This window comes from Dendrobium catenatum, unplaced genomic scaffold, assembly GCF_001605985.2.
Source record: "Dendrobium catenatum unplaced genomic scaffold, ASM160598v2 fragScaff_scaffold_864, whole genome shotgun sequence".
NCBI classification, from domain to species: Eukaryota; Viridiplantae; Streptophyta; class Magnoliopsida; order Asparagales; family Orchidaceae; genus Dendrobium; species Dendrobium catenatum.
In genome coordinates, this window is record NW_021319326.1 from 533413 (window position 1) to 553101 (window position 19689).

Sequence of the window (19689 nt, forward strand, 5' to 3'; positions counted from 1 at the left end):
TAAGTGAATTAATCCTTAAATCTGAATTTAAATTTCAGATTTAAAGCTGCGATTAATTCCTTAATGACGGGAGAAATTGAGGAGGCATTTAACTCCTAATTCAAATTTGAAGTTTGGATTTGAAACTCCTGCCAAGTGACCTCTCCAAATTAGGAAACTAATCAAATGCCACGAGGGAAAATGGAGGGGATGGAGGAGTTATTGCGGGTGGGTGGTGGCAAAGGGGAAGGCCGGCGGCAGGAGGCTGGTGGCTGGAGGTCCGACGACTGGATGCCGGCGGCTGGAGGCTGGTGGCTGGGAGCCGGCGGATGGATGCTGGCGGTTGGAGGCTGGCGGCTGGGCGCTGGCAGCTGGAGGTCGGCGGTGAGTGGAGGTGGCCGGTGGCTTCGGGGGCCAAGTGAGTCGGTGGGTGGGTGGGGAAAATAGTAGAGGAGAAGAAAAGATATGGGGCAGAAAACCAAGAGCTCCACCAAGGGGCTGTTGGGTATTGCTTTGAGCCTCTCCTAGACTTTCCTCACTTGAGAACTCACAGAGAGAACTTTAGAACTCACAAAGAGATCCAAAACCAAAAATTTTTATTAACAATAATCATCATCCCTTTCCAAGAGGAAGGGGAGGGCTTAAATAGCCAAACACATGAAGGAAAATAAAAAGACACAATTGCCCCTAGGACAAATATAAGACAAAGCCCTCAAGTAAGGGTAGAAAGGAAAAAGTATAAATAACAAATAAAATACATCAAAATAAATAGACACGATCATAGCCGTTGATCTTCGATGTCCTCATCAGTTCAGTTGTGCTTGTTATTAATATATTTCATTTATTTTAGAAATGATTTTATGCCAACATATTTAACAACAAAAAAGATGGAGGCAAATACAAGAGGTAAGCATACTTTTCCATCTTTCAAGAGAAACCTTTGAGGAAAAAAAACTATATTTCTACAAGAGAAAGAATTAGCTTTAAAATTACTTCACTCCTAGCATCATTTCCTGCCCACTTACCAGATCTTGATAGTTAGTGCTGATTAGTCATCCTATAATAAAAATTATTCTGAGGTAAAATATGCTGGATTCAGTAAACTATAAACACACCTTTGCTTCATTGTATTTCCACTCAATAAAAAGACGGTGCTTCTGCCCCCAACCATCAACGAGAGGAAGTTGTGTGATGTGATCCTGGGCCTGTGTAGATAAGGAATTCATCAGTTCATTAAAAACATGCTGAATAATTTAAAGCTTCACATAAGAGTAGGGCATATAATTTAGAGTCAAAGAAAAAAAACACCTTTAAGCTCAGCTCAACAATCAAAAGTTATAGGAGCCAAAAGTTAGCACTAAGAAGCCAAATTCAAGGAGATTCAAGATTCTAATGTAATGTACCAGTGATTGCCTTATATGGCACATAACACTGTAGAAAAACTCAGGTACTGGATGTCTTAGGACAGTATCTCATAAGGATGCAACCATATCTTAGAAGAAATTTTAAAACGGTAATAAGAAGGAATCATCAGCTGAACCATAAGCAAAACATATTTTATGTCAGCAGATATGATGGATTGATGAAGCACTTTATTAAATTTTCTCTTACAGTTGTGGTCTTAAAATAAAATGCAAAAGTTGCTTTCAAAATTTCAAAATGCTTAGTAGAGGATCGTAAAAGATTAAAACTGCAGAAAACAGAATACTTGAGAAGGCAACATTAAAGCAAAGGCCAACAAAACAGACATACAAGCCAAGCATCATGCCCTCATCTTCCTATGCTGAAATAACAACAGCAGAGAAGATATAAATCTTGTAGAATATAAAATGCTAAACAATTTGGTGATATTGGGATGCAAGTGATAAGTCTAGTGCTGGATGACACATTATGAACTTCATTTTTTGGGTCATGTATGTGGGAAGGGATCTATAGTTAGATGGGAGTAAAAAGAATACTGACAATAAAAATTGATATATCATTAGAAAATTCATCCGCTCAAGCACTAATCTTCCTGCAATATTTGAATCAAAATTGTCCCAAATTAAATTTGGGCCCATCTAAACTCTGTTCTCAACAAACTTATAGTAGAAACAAATATTTCAATGGGACTGAAGCCAACGACACTAAAAGTGTCCTGATATGAATATAAATTATCATAAATCAAGCACTCAGAAGTATAGTTGTAAATACCACAACACCATTTGAGGAATCAAATGATCTATGAATCTTGTGTGCTTATGGTCAAAACAAACATCTCGGTGAGAGGAATCCAATGACCTTAGATCACTCAATTTTGATGTAATTGAGATACTTAAATGCCTTAAAAATCTTATATGATAAAAAGGATCAACACATGCCATATGATGGAGTGTTTGAAAATTTTGGCTAACAAATCAAAATTTTATTCAAAAAAACTATATATAGATCCTCATTCAACATATGAAGGAAAATGAGAGAGAACTCGTAAACTTGAAAAATCCTTGAGCTTTGCCCAATAATCACCACCATTTAACGCACTCTCAAAAGTCATTGGCCAACTGCAGTCTCCCAACCATCGGCACCTTTTGTCGAAAAATGTCAAAGCCCCTCATCGCCAACAGGGCTGATGCATGTCGTTGACACAAACATCAATGCACGTTATCATCAAGAAAGCCAATGATATCGTCAATGCACATCATTACCAACAAGGTTGATGCATGTCGTCAACACCAATGTCCTGCTATCTCTAATAAAGCTAATGCACATTGTCGACACAACATTGATGCTCTCCATTGCTAGCAAGGCTTATGCATGCAATCAATGTCAGCCCAACGCCCACCACCAACAAGGATAACACACACTAACAATACCAACTCTCACCATCAAAATCAACCTCAAATCCCATCGTCTCCAACAAGACCAATGCTTAGCATTGACACCAACAATGATGCACATCATTGTAAACAAGGTGGACACTCACCATCGCAAATAAGTTTATTATCCATTGTCAACATAAAAAATGTTGATGCTCAACAATGGCACCAACGCCTATGCTTGAGATCGATATTAAGGCTTATGATAATCTTTGATATTCCCTCCTTTAATAAAAAAGACCAAACAAACTACTAACAATCACTTGAAGGGAACTCTAATGCCCCAAGTCTTCTCCAACTTTCACCATGGAAGCCATCCTCCTCAATTGATATCTATTACAACATATCAACGCCTTCTCCAATTGTAGGTAAGGATATCATATGTAACTTAGACTCACATCAATGGAATCATTTAAACTATGTCACGTCTCATGATATTTTCTTTTGGGATTTTAACATAAAAAACTCTGTCATCTATGAGCTGCACTTTGTGGGCTCCGAGAATTTATGCCTCCGCCTCCACAAAGAGAGTTTTAAAGTTTTCTAAGTTAAATTTTTGAAAAGCAAACTGGATTGAAGATAAGACAACCCAGAGATTTCGCCTTCATTTTGCAAGGATTTTAAAATCTGATTCTAGATTTCTCATAGGCTCAAGCCCCAATGGTTAATTATTTCTCTCGATAGCGAGAGAGAGCTTTAAATTAAAGCTAATCATTAAATTGGCATTAAGTATTTAATATATGGTAGTAATAATTTCGATATATGGTTTCAAATTTATCACATTATATTTAAAGCAGATGTTGGGGGAATGATTATAGGCCTGGTTAAGATCCCACAATTTCGTCATCAAAGATTTTTATGGTCCCTGATTTACTTAGAAGAAATAGTTGACCCAATTAGACCAAAGATCTTGTCTTCCACATTGATAGATGATATTGATATGCCGATATTATTGCTCCTATGTTTTTTGGGTTCCTTAGGTATTCTCATAACACAAACTCCATGAATTCCACACAGCCTAAAAACTTCAACATCCTCTTGTTTACTCTCAATGATTTTCATTGGTTCATCACTTGTTGGAACATCTTAAACTAGTTGCTTTTTTTACCATATCCAATCAAGTAAAATCACTTAGCATTTTTAAGCTAACCAAGATCTTATTAAAAATTAGTAAGGCAAACAAGTCAAAAGTAATACAACCGTTGAAGCAGATCAAGATTTATCGTGAAGAGATTAATAAATAAATCAAAATAATGATCTTTAATTGCATTTAGGAGTGTTAATAAATGATTTGAAATGAACTCGGCTCTAAAAATTTAAATTTAAGTTTACCACTTTACCCTAATAAAAAAGTCAAGTTCAGGTCTAAAATGTAAACCCATTTGATTTTAGGTTCGAATTCATGTTAACCCAAAAAAAAAAAAAAGATATCAACCAAAAAATAACTTATTTACTTTTTGGGTCTAAAATACATCTCCTTGAATAGTCAGCAACCCTCTTTCACCTCAATTAGTCATTTCAGTTTGATTGCCTCACGCTGACACCAAAAAAATGTATAAACCATATAATAAATGGGTCATAGGTATCAGTTTCGGACTTTCGGGTAAATCAGGTTTGTGTCGACTCGGGTTTGGGTACCCATACAATAAATAGTGGGGGTTTGGGTCAAACAATTTTGAGTTGTATCAATCATAAACCAAACACATTAATCTGAATTAACACTCTAACTGCATCATTTCAAACAAACTAATCATCATTTTTATACCAACTATTTGGGGTCAGGTTTAAGAACCTTTGATGCAGGATTGTAGCTACTACAAAACTTTAATCTCTGTGTTGTGCTTGGTCTGTGGCTTGGATCTTCTAGGCATTGCTTCGTTGCTAATTTGGGTAGTGAAGTGAGTCATAACTTTAAAATTTGCTTGGTTCGATGCAATCTTCTATGTGGAGATGGCTATTAAACTTATCAGTAGCCTTGCATTGTGTTTCTGCGAGCACTTGTATATGTGGATCAGATTTGCAACTATGATTGCTACTCTGTAGGATTTCAACTAAACTTATCTCTTCAAGATGCGCCGGTGGATCCCATCTTGCTAATTTTGTAATTATAAAAAAGGGCATCTAAGGCATTTAAATAAAATTTCATTAACATTTTACTTTGATGACAGGTTATTTTCCAATTTACTCTAGTGGCAGTTTGATGTATTTTTTCTAGTTTGGTGAAACTGAATATTGCAGATTTCTAAAGAAAGTTACCAGTCTCATACTGGTATTTGGCTTGTGGATTGCCATCTAGTGCCTTCTTTTCCTTGCACTATTTTATATTCTCTAGCTAGCGATCAATTTTTTTGTATGATTAAATATTTCATATATGGTACCATTTCATCTTTTCGATTGTGGTGTGAGATTTAGATCAAACGTTTGATTCTTTTATGCTTCTGAACTTATATGCAAGATTTATATGAGACTATCGTTAATTGTTTAGTGAATTCTGCACTTTTTTTAAAATTTCATCTTAAGCAGTGAATATTTGTCCAAATTAAGATTTTGTGACTGCGAATATGACCTTGCGCATGTGATTTTTAATATCTCATCCTAGATATGTATTAAAAAACCATAGACACTTAGACAACATGCATCAGATTTGATATCAGAGCTTAAGGGTTTATCATAATGTCAACTATGAGCAAACAAAATAATTGGTCAATTAACAAAATATGCAATTTAAACGAAATAAATTATGATTCGAGATGAATTCAGCATAATTATTATGACGTTCATAACAATATTATTGCATTAGAAAAATTTCAAGCTTCAATGATGATTTGAAAACTTTATTTTAAAGATACACTAAGTTTGTCTCTTAAAGGTTGATATAGATAAAAAAATAAGCGGTTGTGCTAGATTATTTGACCAAGTACTATAAGTGAAATAAAATCTGCATAAGTTGATGTGAAACATGTATTTAAAGAGCAATATTTGTCACAGTGATGATAGAAATAAACTAAATGATCAATTTAAGAGCTTTAAATAACTATATTATGATTGGATAATTTGATGGGTTTATAGATATTATTGCTAAATATTATTTGCATTTGAATTACTCTGTTGTCATTATATGTTTGAATAAATGCATTGAGTAGGAAATTGAGCATGAATTAAGCCAAACTCTCCAAAAATATTAGATGATTCGTTACACTAAGTTGAAGATTGAAAAATATTATAATTATTTTGTTAAGATTGCCACTACTGTGTTTAATATCCCCCAAAAAAAATCATTATGATCTCTATCAAAATAGAAACAAACACAAGAATCATATATGGTTTAAATTGACCCTAGACTGCAGTGCATGGGTATTCCCATGATGATGTGTCAAGATTTATAATTACAATAGAAAAATAATCAAAATGGTCCATTGACTTTTATGAATGATCAAAATAGTCTTCAACTATATTAAAAGACCATTTTAATCCTTTAAGTCTTTAAATAGGAATCAAAATTGATTCTCTTTAAGGAGTTGAGTGACCAAGATGATATTTTAATTTAGTTAGGAACTATATTGATCTTTCATAAAGGAGTCAAGGGACCATCTTGAATCTTTTTTCGATTACAATATGATTCTTCATCTAAATTTGTTGATTATGAACTATATCCACCCTAGAACACGTTCATGAACCTGATTCTATATTTGAATAACAGGTATAATTTGATTCTTAAATTGAAATTTTCCATGAGATTATAAATGAAACTAAACTTCTAGTAGAAAATTTATCTAACATAAATGTGAAGCTTAACATATCATGATTCATGATTACTAAAATTGTAGAATCAATTAAGAGAACTAATAAAGTAATTCCTAAATATTATTGTTGACGAATATTTTCGCACCGACTCGACCCCGATCGAGCCCGACTAGGCTCGATCGCGCTCGATCGACTCGATCGATCGACGTCGAGACAAAATCGACTCAAATTAGACTCCAATTTAATTAAATTAAATCAATTTAATTAAATTAAAATTAAATCAAATCAATTAAAACCCAATCGAACCCCGTCGAGCTCAATTCGACGCGATTCGGCGTCGATTCAAGCTTAATTTCACAAAATTAACTCGATCGGACCCGCTCGGACCCAAATCGATCCAAATCGATTTGAGTCGAGTTCAATTTGGGCTCAATTTCAGCCCTAATTTCATGACCAATCTTTAAACCATTTGATTTTTTTTAAGTAATCCATCCATATAAACACATCATATTTTAAGTTTTCTTTACCATCTCTAACTCTAGGAATTGGTTATTGTGTATTCATTAAAAATATATTATTATTTTTAGCATTGTCAGTGCATGCATCACATCATATTGTATCATTCAATAGCAATTTGTATGACTTACATGAAGTTTTCATAGAAAATTGATTGTTAGTTATGACAATTATAAGTTTATCAATGATTTAAGCATAAGATATGTGAAATTCAAATCAAATGATAAGGTAATAGTCCATCTAAATTCTATAAAGTTTCCTACATAAGCCTTAAGAATTATTAAAAAGTAAGATCATATAAAACCAAATAATAAATTTGGGGACCATATAAAACCAAGCAATGAATTTAGGCAAATGATTATAAGATGAACATTCAAGTAAGTTCGGATATTAGTCTATAATGCATTTTATTTGATTTTATACCATGACCTTTCCATGAATGCTTTGGCATCTTCTCTCTTTCCAGCTCCTCCATGGAGCTTCACATTTAGCATATCATCTACATAATTCTCAAATTGTCACGCTCATCTTATTTCAAAAGCTATTATTGGATATAAAATAATGTCCACTACTAATAAAAGATACTAAGATATTATAAAGTGGACATACCAGTCTATATTTATCCATATATGATGATTCATACATTTTCTCAATAAGAAGTGCAACAATTATGCTAGATCTACTTGAGTGGTGAACCGTAAGTGGTGTGGCAATGATCAGTGGTGATGGAGCAAAAGTAGATGTAGAAATGAGAGTCATCCAAGCAATGACAAAGATTATGGGTGAATATTAGGAAAAAACAGTGAGAATAAGCCATCGTTGGCAGTGAAGGGATTGGGGGTTGTGTCAATGAGTGAGGATTGTGTGAGACACATCAGCAAGGCTTTGTTACCATTTTAAATAATAAGAGGAAAATAGGCAGAAAACTTGTTTTAGGTTAGAATCAGATACATGTTAAGGCATCATTTATGTGTAATGGAATGGTCTAACTGTCTTAATGAAATATGCTGTATGGCTTTAGGAAAAACTTCAGATAGAATTAACTATTGTTCCAATTCTTAATGTCCTTAAAGCTAGTGCAATATCTATTATACTTGAGAAAAGAAAAATATCTCTTTCAATAAGAAAAAATCCCACGGCTCAGAATTATAAATAAGAAGGAGAATGTTGAAGGTCCTACCACAGAAGAGTAAGCCACTAGACGATTGTAATTATTGCAATAAGGTTAATTAAGCCCAAGGATTGCTAGAATTTAAAAAACTGTCAAAATTAATAAATTCTTACTAACGTAGAAATTCCTATTTTGTTTAATTCTCTCCATCTTATGGAGGAGGTTAAAAACCAAACGTAAGCTCTCTACTGAAAGGTGACTTTTACATGAAGAATGGCAACCCATTTTCAATAAACACAGGCAGAATAGAGCTACATTTGGAACGGAAGATGAATTCAGTTATGAAGAACAAAGCAGTTACCTGCTGCCAGCATTTGACCATCTCACAAGCTAACCTTCTTTTCACTGCTAATGTGGCCTTGGGACTATCAATTGCCAAACCAAGTTGAAGATCAACTCCCTGCAAAACAAAGAGGAACTCTAAAAATAAAAATGTATGAACTACTTTGTCAGAAACTTCTAACTGCTTCAAAGGATCCACATATAATTATTAGAAAATTATTTTTATAATTGAAATCAAAGAATACATTCATAACACAGAAAAAGATAAGATGACGAGCAAAGTTAGTAAAAAAAAGGGCAATAAAGACAAAAGATTTTAAGACTAAATTAAAAAAAGGCAAAGACAAGCAATTTTTTAAAAAAATAATGACATGCATTTGACTCTTTTAAGCTTTAACTTTAATAAAAAGAAATAAAACAATGCATTGTTATTTTTTTTCCATCCACATAAATTACTATAGTTAATACATCATGGAAAAGATTATAAAAGCATGCCATACAACATTGTCATAATCATTAGCCTTCTCACAACTACTCGAGTGCAATGAAGACAGCTTTGTTGATTCTCCTCCATTCATTTTTGTTGAGTGATACATGAGGTGCTTACACTATTTTACATAAATCATTTGCATAACTTCTTGGCATGCTAAATTTTGATCTTCCATTTTTCCTTCATAATCCTTTACTCTCCTTTGTATGAGCTCAAATCATTTTTAATATCACATCTACAAAAGGTGCTATAGTGCTATTCCCATCATTTTTCTAATATAAATACTCTCATTCTTTCTTTCAAGTTTTATCACACATTCATTTTTTAATCACATAGATATATTTAATGTAATCTTTCTTGTTATAGCTTTATTTATTTACCTCAAACACTCCATAATATGATTTTCTAGTACATGATTTTGACTGTCCGTTATAAAGCATCTCCATAATTAATAGCAAAACGTCATAAGCGAACAATGAAGATCGCAACCCCCAAAGAAGCAATTAGAACCTTATATAAAACTAAACCTTAATAAATATAAATAGTTGCCAAAGGCTAATCATTGCTATAAAAAAATAATTTCAATCAAATTAAATTAAACCAAAAACTCAAGCAAACCATTATTATTATTATTGCTATAGTAAAACCAACCACTACAGCAGCATATTGCGTTAAAATACCATGAATAGCCAATTAGCATAAATAGTCAGAGTCCTGATTAAAATCCTAATCAAGTATGCCACTAGTTTTAATGATGGGCTTACAAAAAACATTTACCTCGCATATTTTAACTATAGAGTACAACAAAATGAGAACAGACATGGTTGATCTTTATCTATCATACAATAATATGTAGTAACAAAGATATTAAAGTTTTATGATGGCTTTATATTTAAAGATACAAAATTAGTGATTCCTAAGGACCTTGGTTTTGAACTATCTTTTAAAAATCAAGGCCAATGGCATTACTCAACTATAAGATAGGCAAGCACATCAAATTTTTTTTTTTCGATTTGATAATTTCTTGTACGAAGAATATGAAGTATTATTCAATATTGTTAGATAATTGACCAAGTAGTTATCGTAACCAATGATTTTTAAACTTTTTTTTAACTTAAATGGTACATAAATAATCAAGGGTATTAAGCATCTGTAAGCACAAAGTGCAAAATACACCTGAAAATAATATTCATAATTTTTGTATCCCAATTGATAGGTGGAGTATAACATTATATTTATAAATACCACATGCTTCAAGAGAGATGCATTAGGTTTTCTTGAACCGCTATCCAGTATTAGTTCAAAGTCAACAAGACTACAAAGATTGATATCGTCATGCAAATAAGCAAAACAAGCATAAATCTGAACACTATTGAACTCCTGATGAAATCAGTTTTGTAAGTTTCAAATAACTAAATTTTTTGTCAGTTTTTCATTAGTTTAACTCTAATTTTACATTTTCAAATAACTAAAATACAGTGCTAAATCTTTTTAAGAATGAGATTTTGAACATGTCAATAATTCCTCCCTAACTTACTAGTCTAAGTAATTTGAAAGCTTCATTTTCGGTGGTTGGGCGACAAAAATTGTTTGCCCCAATGTCTTGTGTGTTATTCTGACCCTTCATTATATTATAAATATTTAATAAATTTTAATCCATATAATAATTATTTTGCAATTAATAACATAATAATACTGCTTAATTAATAACCCAACAAAAGACTCAATAAAAGTTTCAAACCATCTCGAATCAATTAAATCCAGTTTTTAAAACTGCTTTCAAATAATTAATAACACGACAGCCTTTTTTATTTTTTTAGAATATTAAAAAAAAACATATCTTCATTTAAAGTAAATGTGATATATTAATTTATCATTGTTTAACTAATATCATATTAACGCTTCGTTTATCCTATTAATTAATGATTGGTTTCCCTCTGTTGAAATTTTGAATGCTTGAGAACCGTAGTTTGAATTCAAATAATAAAAAAAGTGATTCTCACTAAAATGATATCCTTTATGTCTTCTTCACGTGCATTTAGACTGTGGTAAGTGGTTGATTTATCACTTAGACGTTAAAAAATGGCTTCTTCAGCGCGGTGGAACGCTTGAGATTGAAGACGTTAAAGAACCGTCTTCGGCTTGCCCTAGCTTTGCTCACCATCTTCCCCGGTAGATTTGTCTCTCCAAATTCTCCGGTAAATTTGTCTCTCCAAATGTTTCAGTCTCTTAAAGTTCTTTAACGTTTCTTCTTACCGGTATTTACTCAACTCGCATCGCAGGTTTATTCCAATTATTTCGTTGTTTTCAACTTCTATAACGTTTCCTCAATAGGTCATCTGAACTTCTAATGAACTGACCCCCTTTCAACAAACGACGGTTCGGTTCTCCAAGATAACTATCGCATTTTCTCCATTATATATATTTGAAACCAGGTAAACAAGCCATGAGATTGAAGAGTTCCCATCTACCGGTTGGAATGTCCTACTTCACAAATTAGGTAATCTCATTAATGAGATTGAAGAGTTCCCACCTAGTAAATAATAATTAATGAGTTACTTCTACTTAACATGTTGTAAATCCATAACTCATTATTTTTTTTTTAAATTATACTTTTTTATTTATAAATATCTTTTTCACATTTAAATCTCTAACATGCATAAATCTCAAAATAAATTATCAAATAATTTCATAGGATTTAAAAGATTTAATATGTCATATCAAATAGTTTTCAGGATTTAACAGCCTCAAGATTTACTAAATCCTAATTTACCAGATTTACTAAATCCCACTAAAGTTAAATCTCACTTGTTACCAATGCATTTATGCTTTATCTTTTGTATTCTTGAGATGTAAATAACTTCCCAAAAAAAATTAACTTCCTCAAAAAAATAAATAAATAACTATGTAATAGTTCGATGATTCTTCCTTTCATTCAATGTTACTGTTATCAATATCTCCTCATTATTTTATTTAAAATAGATGAGCTTTTGGGCTTTTATATGCCTCAAATACCTTTTTTTGGTCGTACAGGTGGATTTTTCCTTCTGCTTTGTGTTGAAGATTTGGTAAATAACATTTCTGAACTTATTGTTCTTATACATGGATAATTAATTTGACTTAAAATTCACTATTTGACCATATAGTTAAAAGGAAACATTTAGTTCATTTCCTAACATTTTTGTATGTACTGTATACTCATTGAAATAATTTTTTTTATGGTCCAAAAATTGAGCTATTTATTGAATAAGAATGTTGTTGATAGTTTAATTACATTATATTTTTTTCTTCTTGAAACTTAAGTTATTCTTAAAATTTCCAATTTTTTTAAAATAACTTAATTAATAATTTTGTAAAGAAGCAAACAAATTTTCAGTTTGTTTCTTGGTTGTGTCAAAGTTTCTTTTTGAAACACACATTTTCATACATATAATTTAATGCGAGTGAGACACTAAAGAGTAAGGTGTTTGCAACTCATTCAATTCATGCAAAATATATTCAGCATATTATGAAAACTTAACATTGAAATGAAATGAATGAAGATTGAAAATGCATAAAAACAGTTTTCTTAATTTCTTTTGCAGGCTCATTGCAATAAGTATGTCAGGAAGTGTAAGATTTGAGGACCATAATAGTGAAAAATTTTTGTTGTCGGGAGTTTTGGTACTATTAAAGAGCACTAGCTTAACAGGAGAGCCCAAAAAGGGCACAATGAAGTGGAGTATGAAGTGTCAACCTGTAATGTCTGATGAATTATTCTTTTTGAAATATTAACCAAGTTTGTTTATTTCAATGTTTATTTATAAGCAATAAAATTTAAATAAATTAATGTTATTTATAATTTTAAAATATTAATCTTGTAATTTTAAGTTTTATTCAGATGCATTTTATACACGCAAATGTATTGAATGCCAATGTTAGGTGTTATAACCAAGGTGCTAATGTACCAACACCCAATTGCTACAATTCAATTAGAAACCTATGGAAGGAAAAGCTTCAGATGAGTTTTAAAACTTTCCTTTCTCACCTTATATCATATCTAAGGGTGCTATGTTATGTTCATAGCTAGCCATGATATAAATGTGATTGAAAAGGAATTTTGCTTAATTGCTATATTTCAATTTCTTGATATCACTTTCTCCGCCATGTTAATTAGATAGAGATTCATTTCGATGCATAAAATTAATTATCTACTTTCTTTTAAATCTAAATATTATTTAGTAAGTGCTGCAGAACAGTAGATCTTGTCCTACGTTATATAAAAAATTAATGTAGGTACATATTGTTGTTGATTTAATATTATTTGAAATATTTCTTTCTTCCATCCTAAATGACTAAAATTGAAAATTGCTCATGAGGATATATATAATATTTTTCTATTTTGATTTATACAATATATTGAAATTCATTCTTATGTTTTATATAAATTCGAATCTATTTTAAAAAAACATAAAATTAAGTATGAGAACAAGCTAAATCATCTTCAACTTAATAATTAGCTTTGTTTAAATTTTTATATAAAGTCATTTCCATCAATAATAACTTCCCCTGTTTAGAATTTATTTTCTTTTATAAACTTAATATTTTTTCTCTTAAAAGAATGATAATATAATTAAAATATTCATAATATAATTTTTTATTCATGTGCATTTAATGCACGTGCAATAAAACTAGTATATATATAATATCAAAAGATAAAAAATTTAAGGAAAAAGTTTAAACAGGTCAAAATTGAATTGGCGGGTCAACCCAAATCCAGATTTTTCGGGTCGAGTTGATGGGTCGGTTTATGTTTTGACACTCCTAACTATAACCTCCAACAACAACAACATCAAGCTTTTATCCCACAACATGTGGTCAGCTACATGAATCTTTTTTTCTCCATTATGTCTTGTTAAGAGTCAAATTATAATTTAAATCTAATAGAGAAAGATCATTTTTAATACTTTCTAACCAAGTTTTTTAAGATCTACCTCTACCTTTTTTAACACAAGTCAAATCTAATACATCTACTTTCCTAACCGAGTCATTGGAGAGAGATTATTAGTGCGGACGCCAAACGCAGCTCTACATCCAGATACCAACCAGAATGAGCCACATCAGTGATACCGAGTCGCGGTACCAAGCCGCGGGCTTAGGTATCCGGACGGGGTTCGGCTTCCGCACAGAATAATTTTTCGTCATTGGAAGGTCTTCATTTATGTGGTCAAACCATCTAAGGCAACTCTTTCTAATCTTAACTTCCACTAGAGCTATTCCAACCTTTTCACGTATACGCTCATTTCATATCCTATCTTTAAGAGTAAAGTCACTCATCCCCCTGAGTATCCTCGTCTCTGCAACACTTAACTTACTATTATGCTTCTCTTTTAATGGCCATCATTCTGCACCATAAAGCATTGCAGGTCTCACCCCTAACTATAACCTCCAACTGAAAAAAATTATCAAGCTCTCAAAAACTGAAGTAAAGTTTCAATCTGCTTTTAAAAATGAAAAAGACAAGTTGCGATCAAGAGACTCAAAATTAAGAGCTACGCTTCATTTAGTTATTCCCTAAATTGTTTTGCAAGTATTGAGGTGGGACTATAGCACCTATTTCACCACTCACAAAGCATGCCCCCAAATGAGCCACAAGCCCCTTTAGTTTGCATTGCTACCTAAATGATTTCACTCGTCATCATGACTAGAGAAGCTCCTACAAACTTTAGACCTCCATTGTCGGTGAAAGATCTAAATCATGACCAGTTTTTAAAACAAGAATAGAATTAATGTCCAATCAATAACAATTTTCTGTTTCTTGCTCATTCTGGTTCAAACTATGAATGATCACTCTATCTATGTTGTCTAAAGTAATTTTTTACATGAAATTTCTGCATAGTATGGCACATGCCTTCTTTCCTAGCACATGTAGTTCCATCTTATGAAGGACGCCCTTACATTGACCAAAAGATATACACTAAAGATCCCTTTAACTTCAACATGTATCTCTAGCAGAAATTCATCTCAATCACTTTGACTTACCTCATCATCAAATATCAAAGCTAATATTGTTCAGCGTCAAAAATTGCTCAACTATTTTGTTAAGACATGGAATATTCCCATCTAATTCTAGCAGAAATAACAATTAGCAGATGAATTCATTCATTACAGGCTAATTTTTTGCACAGACAGATTACAGCTGTAAGATAGCTTATAGGTGAACTGTGAACAGCTGAAGAATGAAATTTACCTGACCCAATGCTTGCATGCAGAGAGCCCGCAGCTTTCCTTCTGCTAAGTCTATAGGAAGATTCCTCCTATGGATAGGCAGTAGCAAGAGTTCATGAATTTGCAAAATTGAAAACTAAGAAATAAAACAATCACAAAAGATACGTTATCCTACACTTCATACTAAATGAACTCTCCATAAATACATGCATCTAAATAATCTAAAACTATAGAATTAGCTTGTGATGATATATCAAACCTTTCTTCTGGAGGGATCTGTGGAAGCACATGCCGAACAGCAAATTCCAAATAGCCAGCAGCCTTCAACAGAATATCAATCGCCGCACGTCTACTCTCTATGATGTGGAGCACACAACAAATGATGTTAGCATGCCAAAGTGTAAAAGAGAAATATCAATGCATTAATAGACATAACACAACGAAATAATGACAATTTCTTTTTCAATGTAGAAAAGACTTAAACCATGAGATTGGTAACAGCCATTCTCAAAGCCACTAAATCTATGAGATTATGGCTAATATCATGTCATCTTCTACGATGAACACAATAAAAATGAAGAAATGCTCGAAATAATTATCCTAAATGATGCACACAATGAGATGAAGAAATACTCAAAATAATTATACTAACAAAAGGAAGAGAGACTATTGCCTCAAGAAAATGACAATGCATAAAGAGCATTTTCTATTTTCTTCACATAAAACTAGCATATTTATCTTGAATTGAAAGGCTAATGCGCAGTTGTAAGATATGTTTAACTTTCTGAAACAATAGATCAGAACAAATATAACTATAAATACATATAGCACACCTTCCGGAGTCCTTGAGTGAGAAATATCAACAGAAGCTTTAGGAAGAAGTAAGAGATTGGCCTCAGAAAGGCATAGTGTAGCCATCAAGTGAAGGATGGATAATATCTCGTAGGAAACATTTGACATGGTTGTTTCCTGTACAAGTGAAAATAAGTATCAGGAATAAAGCGGTTCCTTTATTTAAAAAAGAAAACTTTAAAGTCATAAAACCATTGGGGTAAAAGATTGGTTGTTCCACCTCTACATCATCCTCCTGATTAATCCATACAAACTTCACCTTATATTTGACCTCACTTCCTGTAATTTATAGAACATTTATTTGTCAGGAGCTGGAAACAAAATGAACAGTATTATAATTGCAAGGACGAAAGAATTTTCGTGTAAGTCATCATTATATCATCAAAACTACCATCCTTAGCCAAACCCAGTAGGACTGGTAGGTAATCTTCAAGAGCCTGCAAAAGGTCAGCTATTGTAGAACCTCCTGCAATAATAAGAAAAACATCATTAACTTCCTTGCTTCTTCAAATTGAAACAATAAATTCATTGTAGATGACATCATACCATGTTGTGTAGCTGTCTTTCGCAATGGCTTTGTCTCAATTGGTGCTTCTTGTGCAGTCATCACAATCACTCGAGTTCTCAGAGTTGATAGACGCTCTATCAAACCAGTTGATATGCTACCATTAAGGTGCTGATAAAAATCAATACTTTTGGGAATGCGCAATCCAGGCACATATACAGCCACCTCTCCAAGTTTTCCAGGTCTTCTTCTATATTCAACTGCATCTTTCGGGGTAGATATAAAGCATCCCATATTCCTTAAATTACTTCTAGAAATTCAACTTAACCTACAATAAAAAAAGGATGATTAGCATATTATACTTTTAAGGTGATACTATTATATGAAAAACCATATGGAACCAAGAAATCTAAAGCAGATATGAGTACATTACAGAAGAAAAGTTTGCTACAAACAATCGGAAGCTTAGGAAGATGAATACAACCTTTATAAAGGTTGGCTACATACAAAATTGGTGAACAAAGAGGTAACAAATACAGAAATAAATACCAATTGTCTTAATAAGACATAAAATCAATGGAATACTGAATGTAAATATTTAGAATGAATCGAATCAATGAGAAAAACAAAAGCCTTCAATGAAACAGCTGGGCTCAAAGAAAGATCACATGCGGCAAAAGTAAATCAACTACACAATAGTGGAAGGAATAATGGCCAACCAACAAAGCAGTATGCGAGTCACGGGCATTGCTTCACAAGTAAAGTCAAGAAGACTCCGTGAAACTACCCCAACTCAAAAGGTCATAAAACATAGACTAAATCTAGCAGGGTTGACCTTCGCCTATTCCTTTCCTAAGAGAAGGCACGCAGCAAAAAAAAAAGGCACGCAGCCTTCAATGCTCAAAGGATCTCCACCAAGAAGTACAATCCACCACCGAAAGGCATAACAGAAAAAAGAGAAACTCAGAACCGATTACTGCATCCCCATAAAATTCTATCCAATATAATGATCAAACATACAACCACGCACTAAAAAAGTCGGGAAAAATCTCCAAAAGAAACAATCCTAAAAAGGAAAGCAGGCCAAACACAACCAAGAGGATCCCTCACCTTTCAAGTAAACAGACTGCGACTTTGTCAAGCAAATCCAAACAAACAACAAATAGCAAAGAAATAAATCTTCCATCAAAGTCCCTTTGAATAATTTGTTTTCAAGCTATCTTCAAGGCAAAGACCTGTACCGGACAAATATCGACATACTCAGATGCCAAAATCGCATCTTGGGAAAAGAAATCAAGCAAACACGAATTCAATGAATCAAACAATAAGAATTCAATGAATCAAACCCGTGAGAATAAAGTAAGCTTAAAGAAAAATTACAGATGGAACTTATATCCAAGGAGATCGGCTCGAGACGGTCTGACCACCGTCCCGAGATCTCCTCCTCCTCCAGTTCAATCGATCCTTGATCCCCAGCAAGCCTTGAGAAAAGAGCGTTCCCTCGGTGCTGACATAAAAAAAAGTGAGTTGTAAGAGAGAAGCGCGCTAGCTGGAGTCGACAATGACCCGAGAGACAAAGATAGTTTAGCACTTAGCATTGCCTGAATAGTGCCCATAAGAGACCATTTTAACGAAGAGTCAGTCGTACAGCGAGGCCGAGAGCAAGAGATGCCCTCGCTGATGGCCGTTGGCTCACTGGACTGCTCGTATCTTCTCTCGGACTGAAAAGGCCATCATAATTCTTTACGGAGTTTGCTGTGATTTAAGGGGACTATTTAGGATTCCTTTTTTTTTAACATATATATATTTATTTTTATTTTTTTTAGCTTTAGCTATTTATTCAAATTATTTTAAAAGTAATCAAATATATAATTTTATTAGGTTTTTAATTTTTAATAAAAAAACACAAACTACCACCCACCACCTTGGACAACTCTTAACACTACCTATGTTTAATAAATTTAAGAAATTAATTTATTGAGTATCAATTATATTTTATTTTGAATTAAATTAAATATAATAAAATGAAAAATAAAAATCAAAGTGATCGTTTGCCCCTAATTAATTGGTTTTAATTTTTAGAAATAGCTATATTGATATAATCTTAGTTTTTTTTTTTTTTTTTTTTGTGACATTTTGAACAATTAAGATAAACTTACACACATTACATATGCAAGACTGAAACTCAATATATCTTGATTAGTAGCTAAAGCGTCCAACCAATAGATCATGTTGAGTTGCGTATATAATCTTAAGCTTCGTCTGGGACGGCTTTCTTACTGCTTCTTAAAGCAGCTTCCTATTACAAAAGTAAATTTTTTTGTATTAACAAATATTTTAAGAGGCAGTAAGAAAATCGTCCCAAACGAAACCTTAGTTATAGAGCATAAATTGTATGAATCAGACTAGTTAACTTAAGCTAAATGATGAAAGTAAAGGATTTCTTATACCCCATTACACCTCTTTGGGCTTTTTTTTATTGCTAAAACCTAATCAGATTAATCTAGACCTTACTTGACTTGTTCTAACCCTTTTTCCTAGGCACTCCAAACCTTAATCTAGTCACCTAAAACTGATGGCTCATCTTAGTTCAAATCTAGGCCTGCCCATAGATTTTGAAATTAGATTCTACGACCTAGCCAATCATCATAGACCCATTCAAATCTCCTTAGTTATTTTTTATAGCGAGAAGATGAAATATGATGGATTATTATTTTAACCCCCATCTTATTTTTTCTATATTGAAATATCATTTTAAACATTTTGCACGTTAGAATATTCACATAGTATAAGGGAGTTTGGCATCTAACTCTGAACTAATATAACAAATAAAAAAATATTGTAAGAGATGCCAATTTTTTTATGCCAATTTTTACATAAAGAAAGAAAATATCATAGGGACTTACTCAATTGAAATGATTCGAGTAGAGTATGTTATCAGTTACAAATAAGAGTGTCAAAACAGATTATTGGGTCAAGTTCAATTTTAACTTGACATTGACATGCTTTAAACTCTTCTAACTCAAACCCTTATCATTATGCAAACGAATCAAAATTGTAAACCCAAAAATCAAACCAACCCTCAACC

At 32.5% G+C, this 19689-nt stretch overlaps 1 protein-coding gene across 2 annotated transcripts; it reads right to left on the minus strand.

The window, feature by feature from the left end:
• Positions 1 to 1041: 1041 nt before the first annotated feature.
• Positions 1042 to 18363, minus strand: LOC110096337. Of its 2 annotated transcripts, XM_020822226.2 has the most exons (10): positions 17982 to 18363; positions 17712 to 17836; positions 16643 to 16929; positions 16488 to 16562; positions 16317 to 16375; positions 16078 to 16213; positions 15504 to 15600; positions 15267 to 15333; positions 8567 to 8665; positions 1042 to 1184 (listed from the first exon to the last, which is right to left on the minus strand). In XM_020822226.2, the coding sequence occupies exons 3-10, from the start codon at positions 16893 to 16895 to the stop codon at positions 1083 to 1085; spliced, it is 888 nt and encodes a 295-aa protein (XP_020677885.1). In that variant the 5' UTR covers positions 16896 to 16929; positions 17712 to 17836; positions 17982 to 18363; the 3' UTR covers positions 1042 to 1082. The 2 variants fall into 2 exon arrangements, with proteins under 2 accessions (XP_020677885.1, XP_020677883.1); XM_020822224.2 differs by lacking the exon at positions 17712 to 17836 and having other exon boundaries at positions 17982 to 18362.
• Between the last annotated feature and the right edge of the window lie 1326 nt (positions 18364 to 19689).

Coding starts and splice junctions, on each gene's coding strand:
- LOC110096337 (XM_020822226.2), bottom strand. CDS start 16,895: ATGGGATGCTTTATATCTACCCCGAAAGATGCAGTTGAATATAGAAGA. Junction 15,601..16,077: donor TCACTCAAGGACTCCGGAAG/GTGTGCTATATG, acceptor TCCACATCATAG/AGAGTAGACGTGCGGCGATT. Junction 15,334..15,503: donor CAGATCCCTCCAGAAGAAAG/GTTTGATATATC, acceptor GCCTATCCATAG/GAGGAATCTTCCTATAGACT.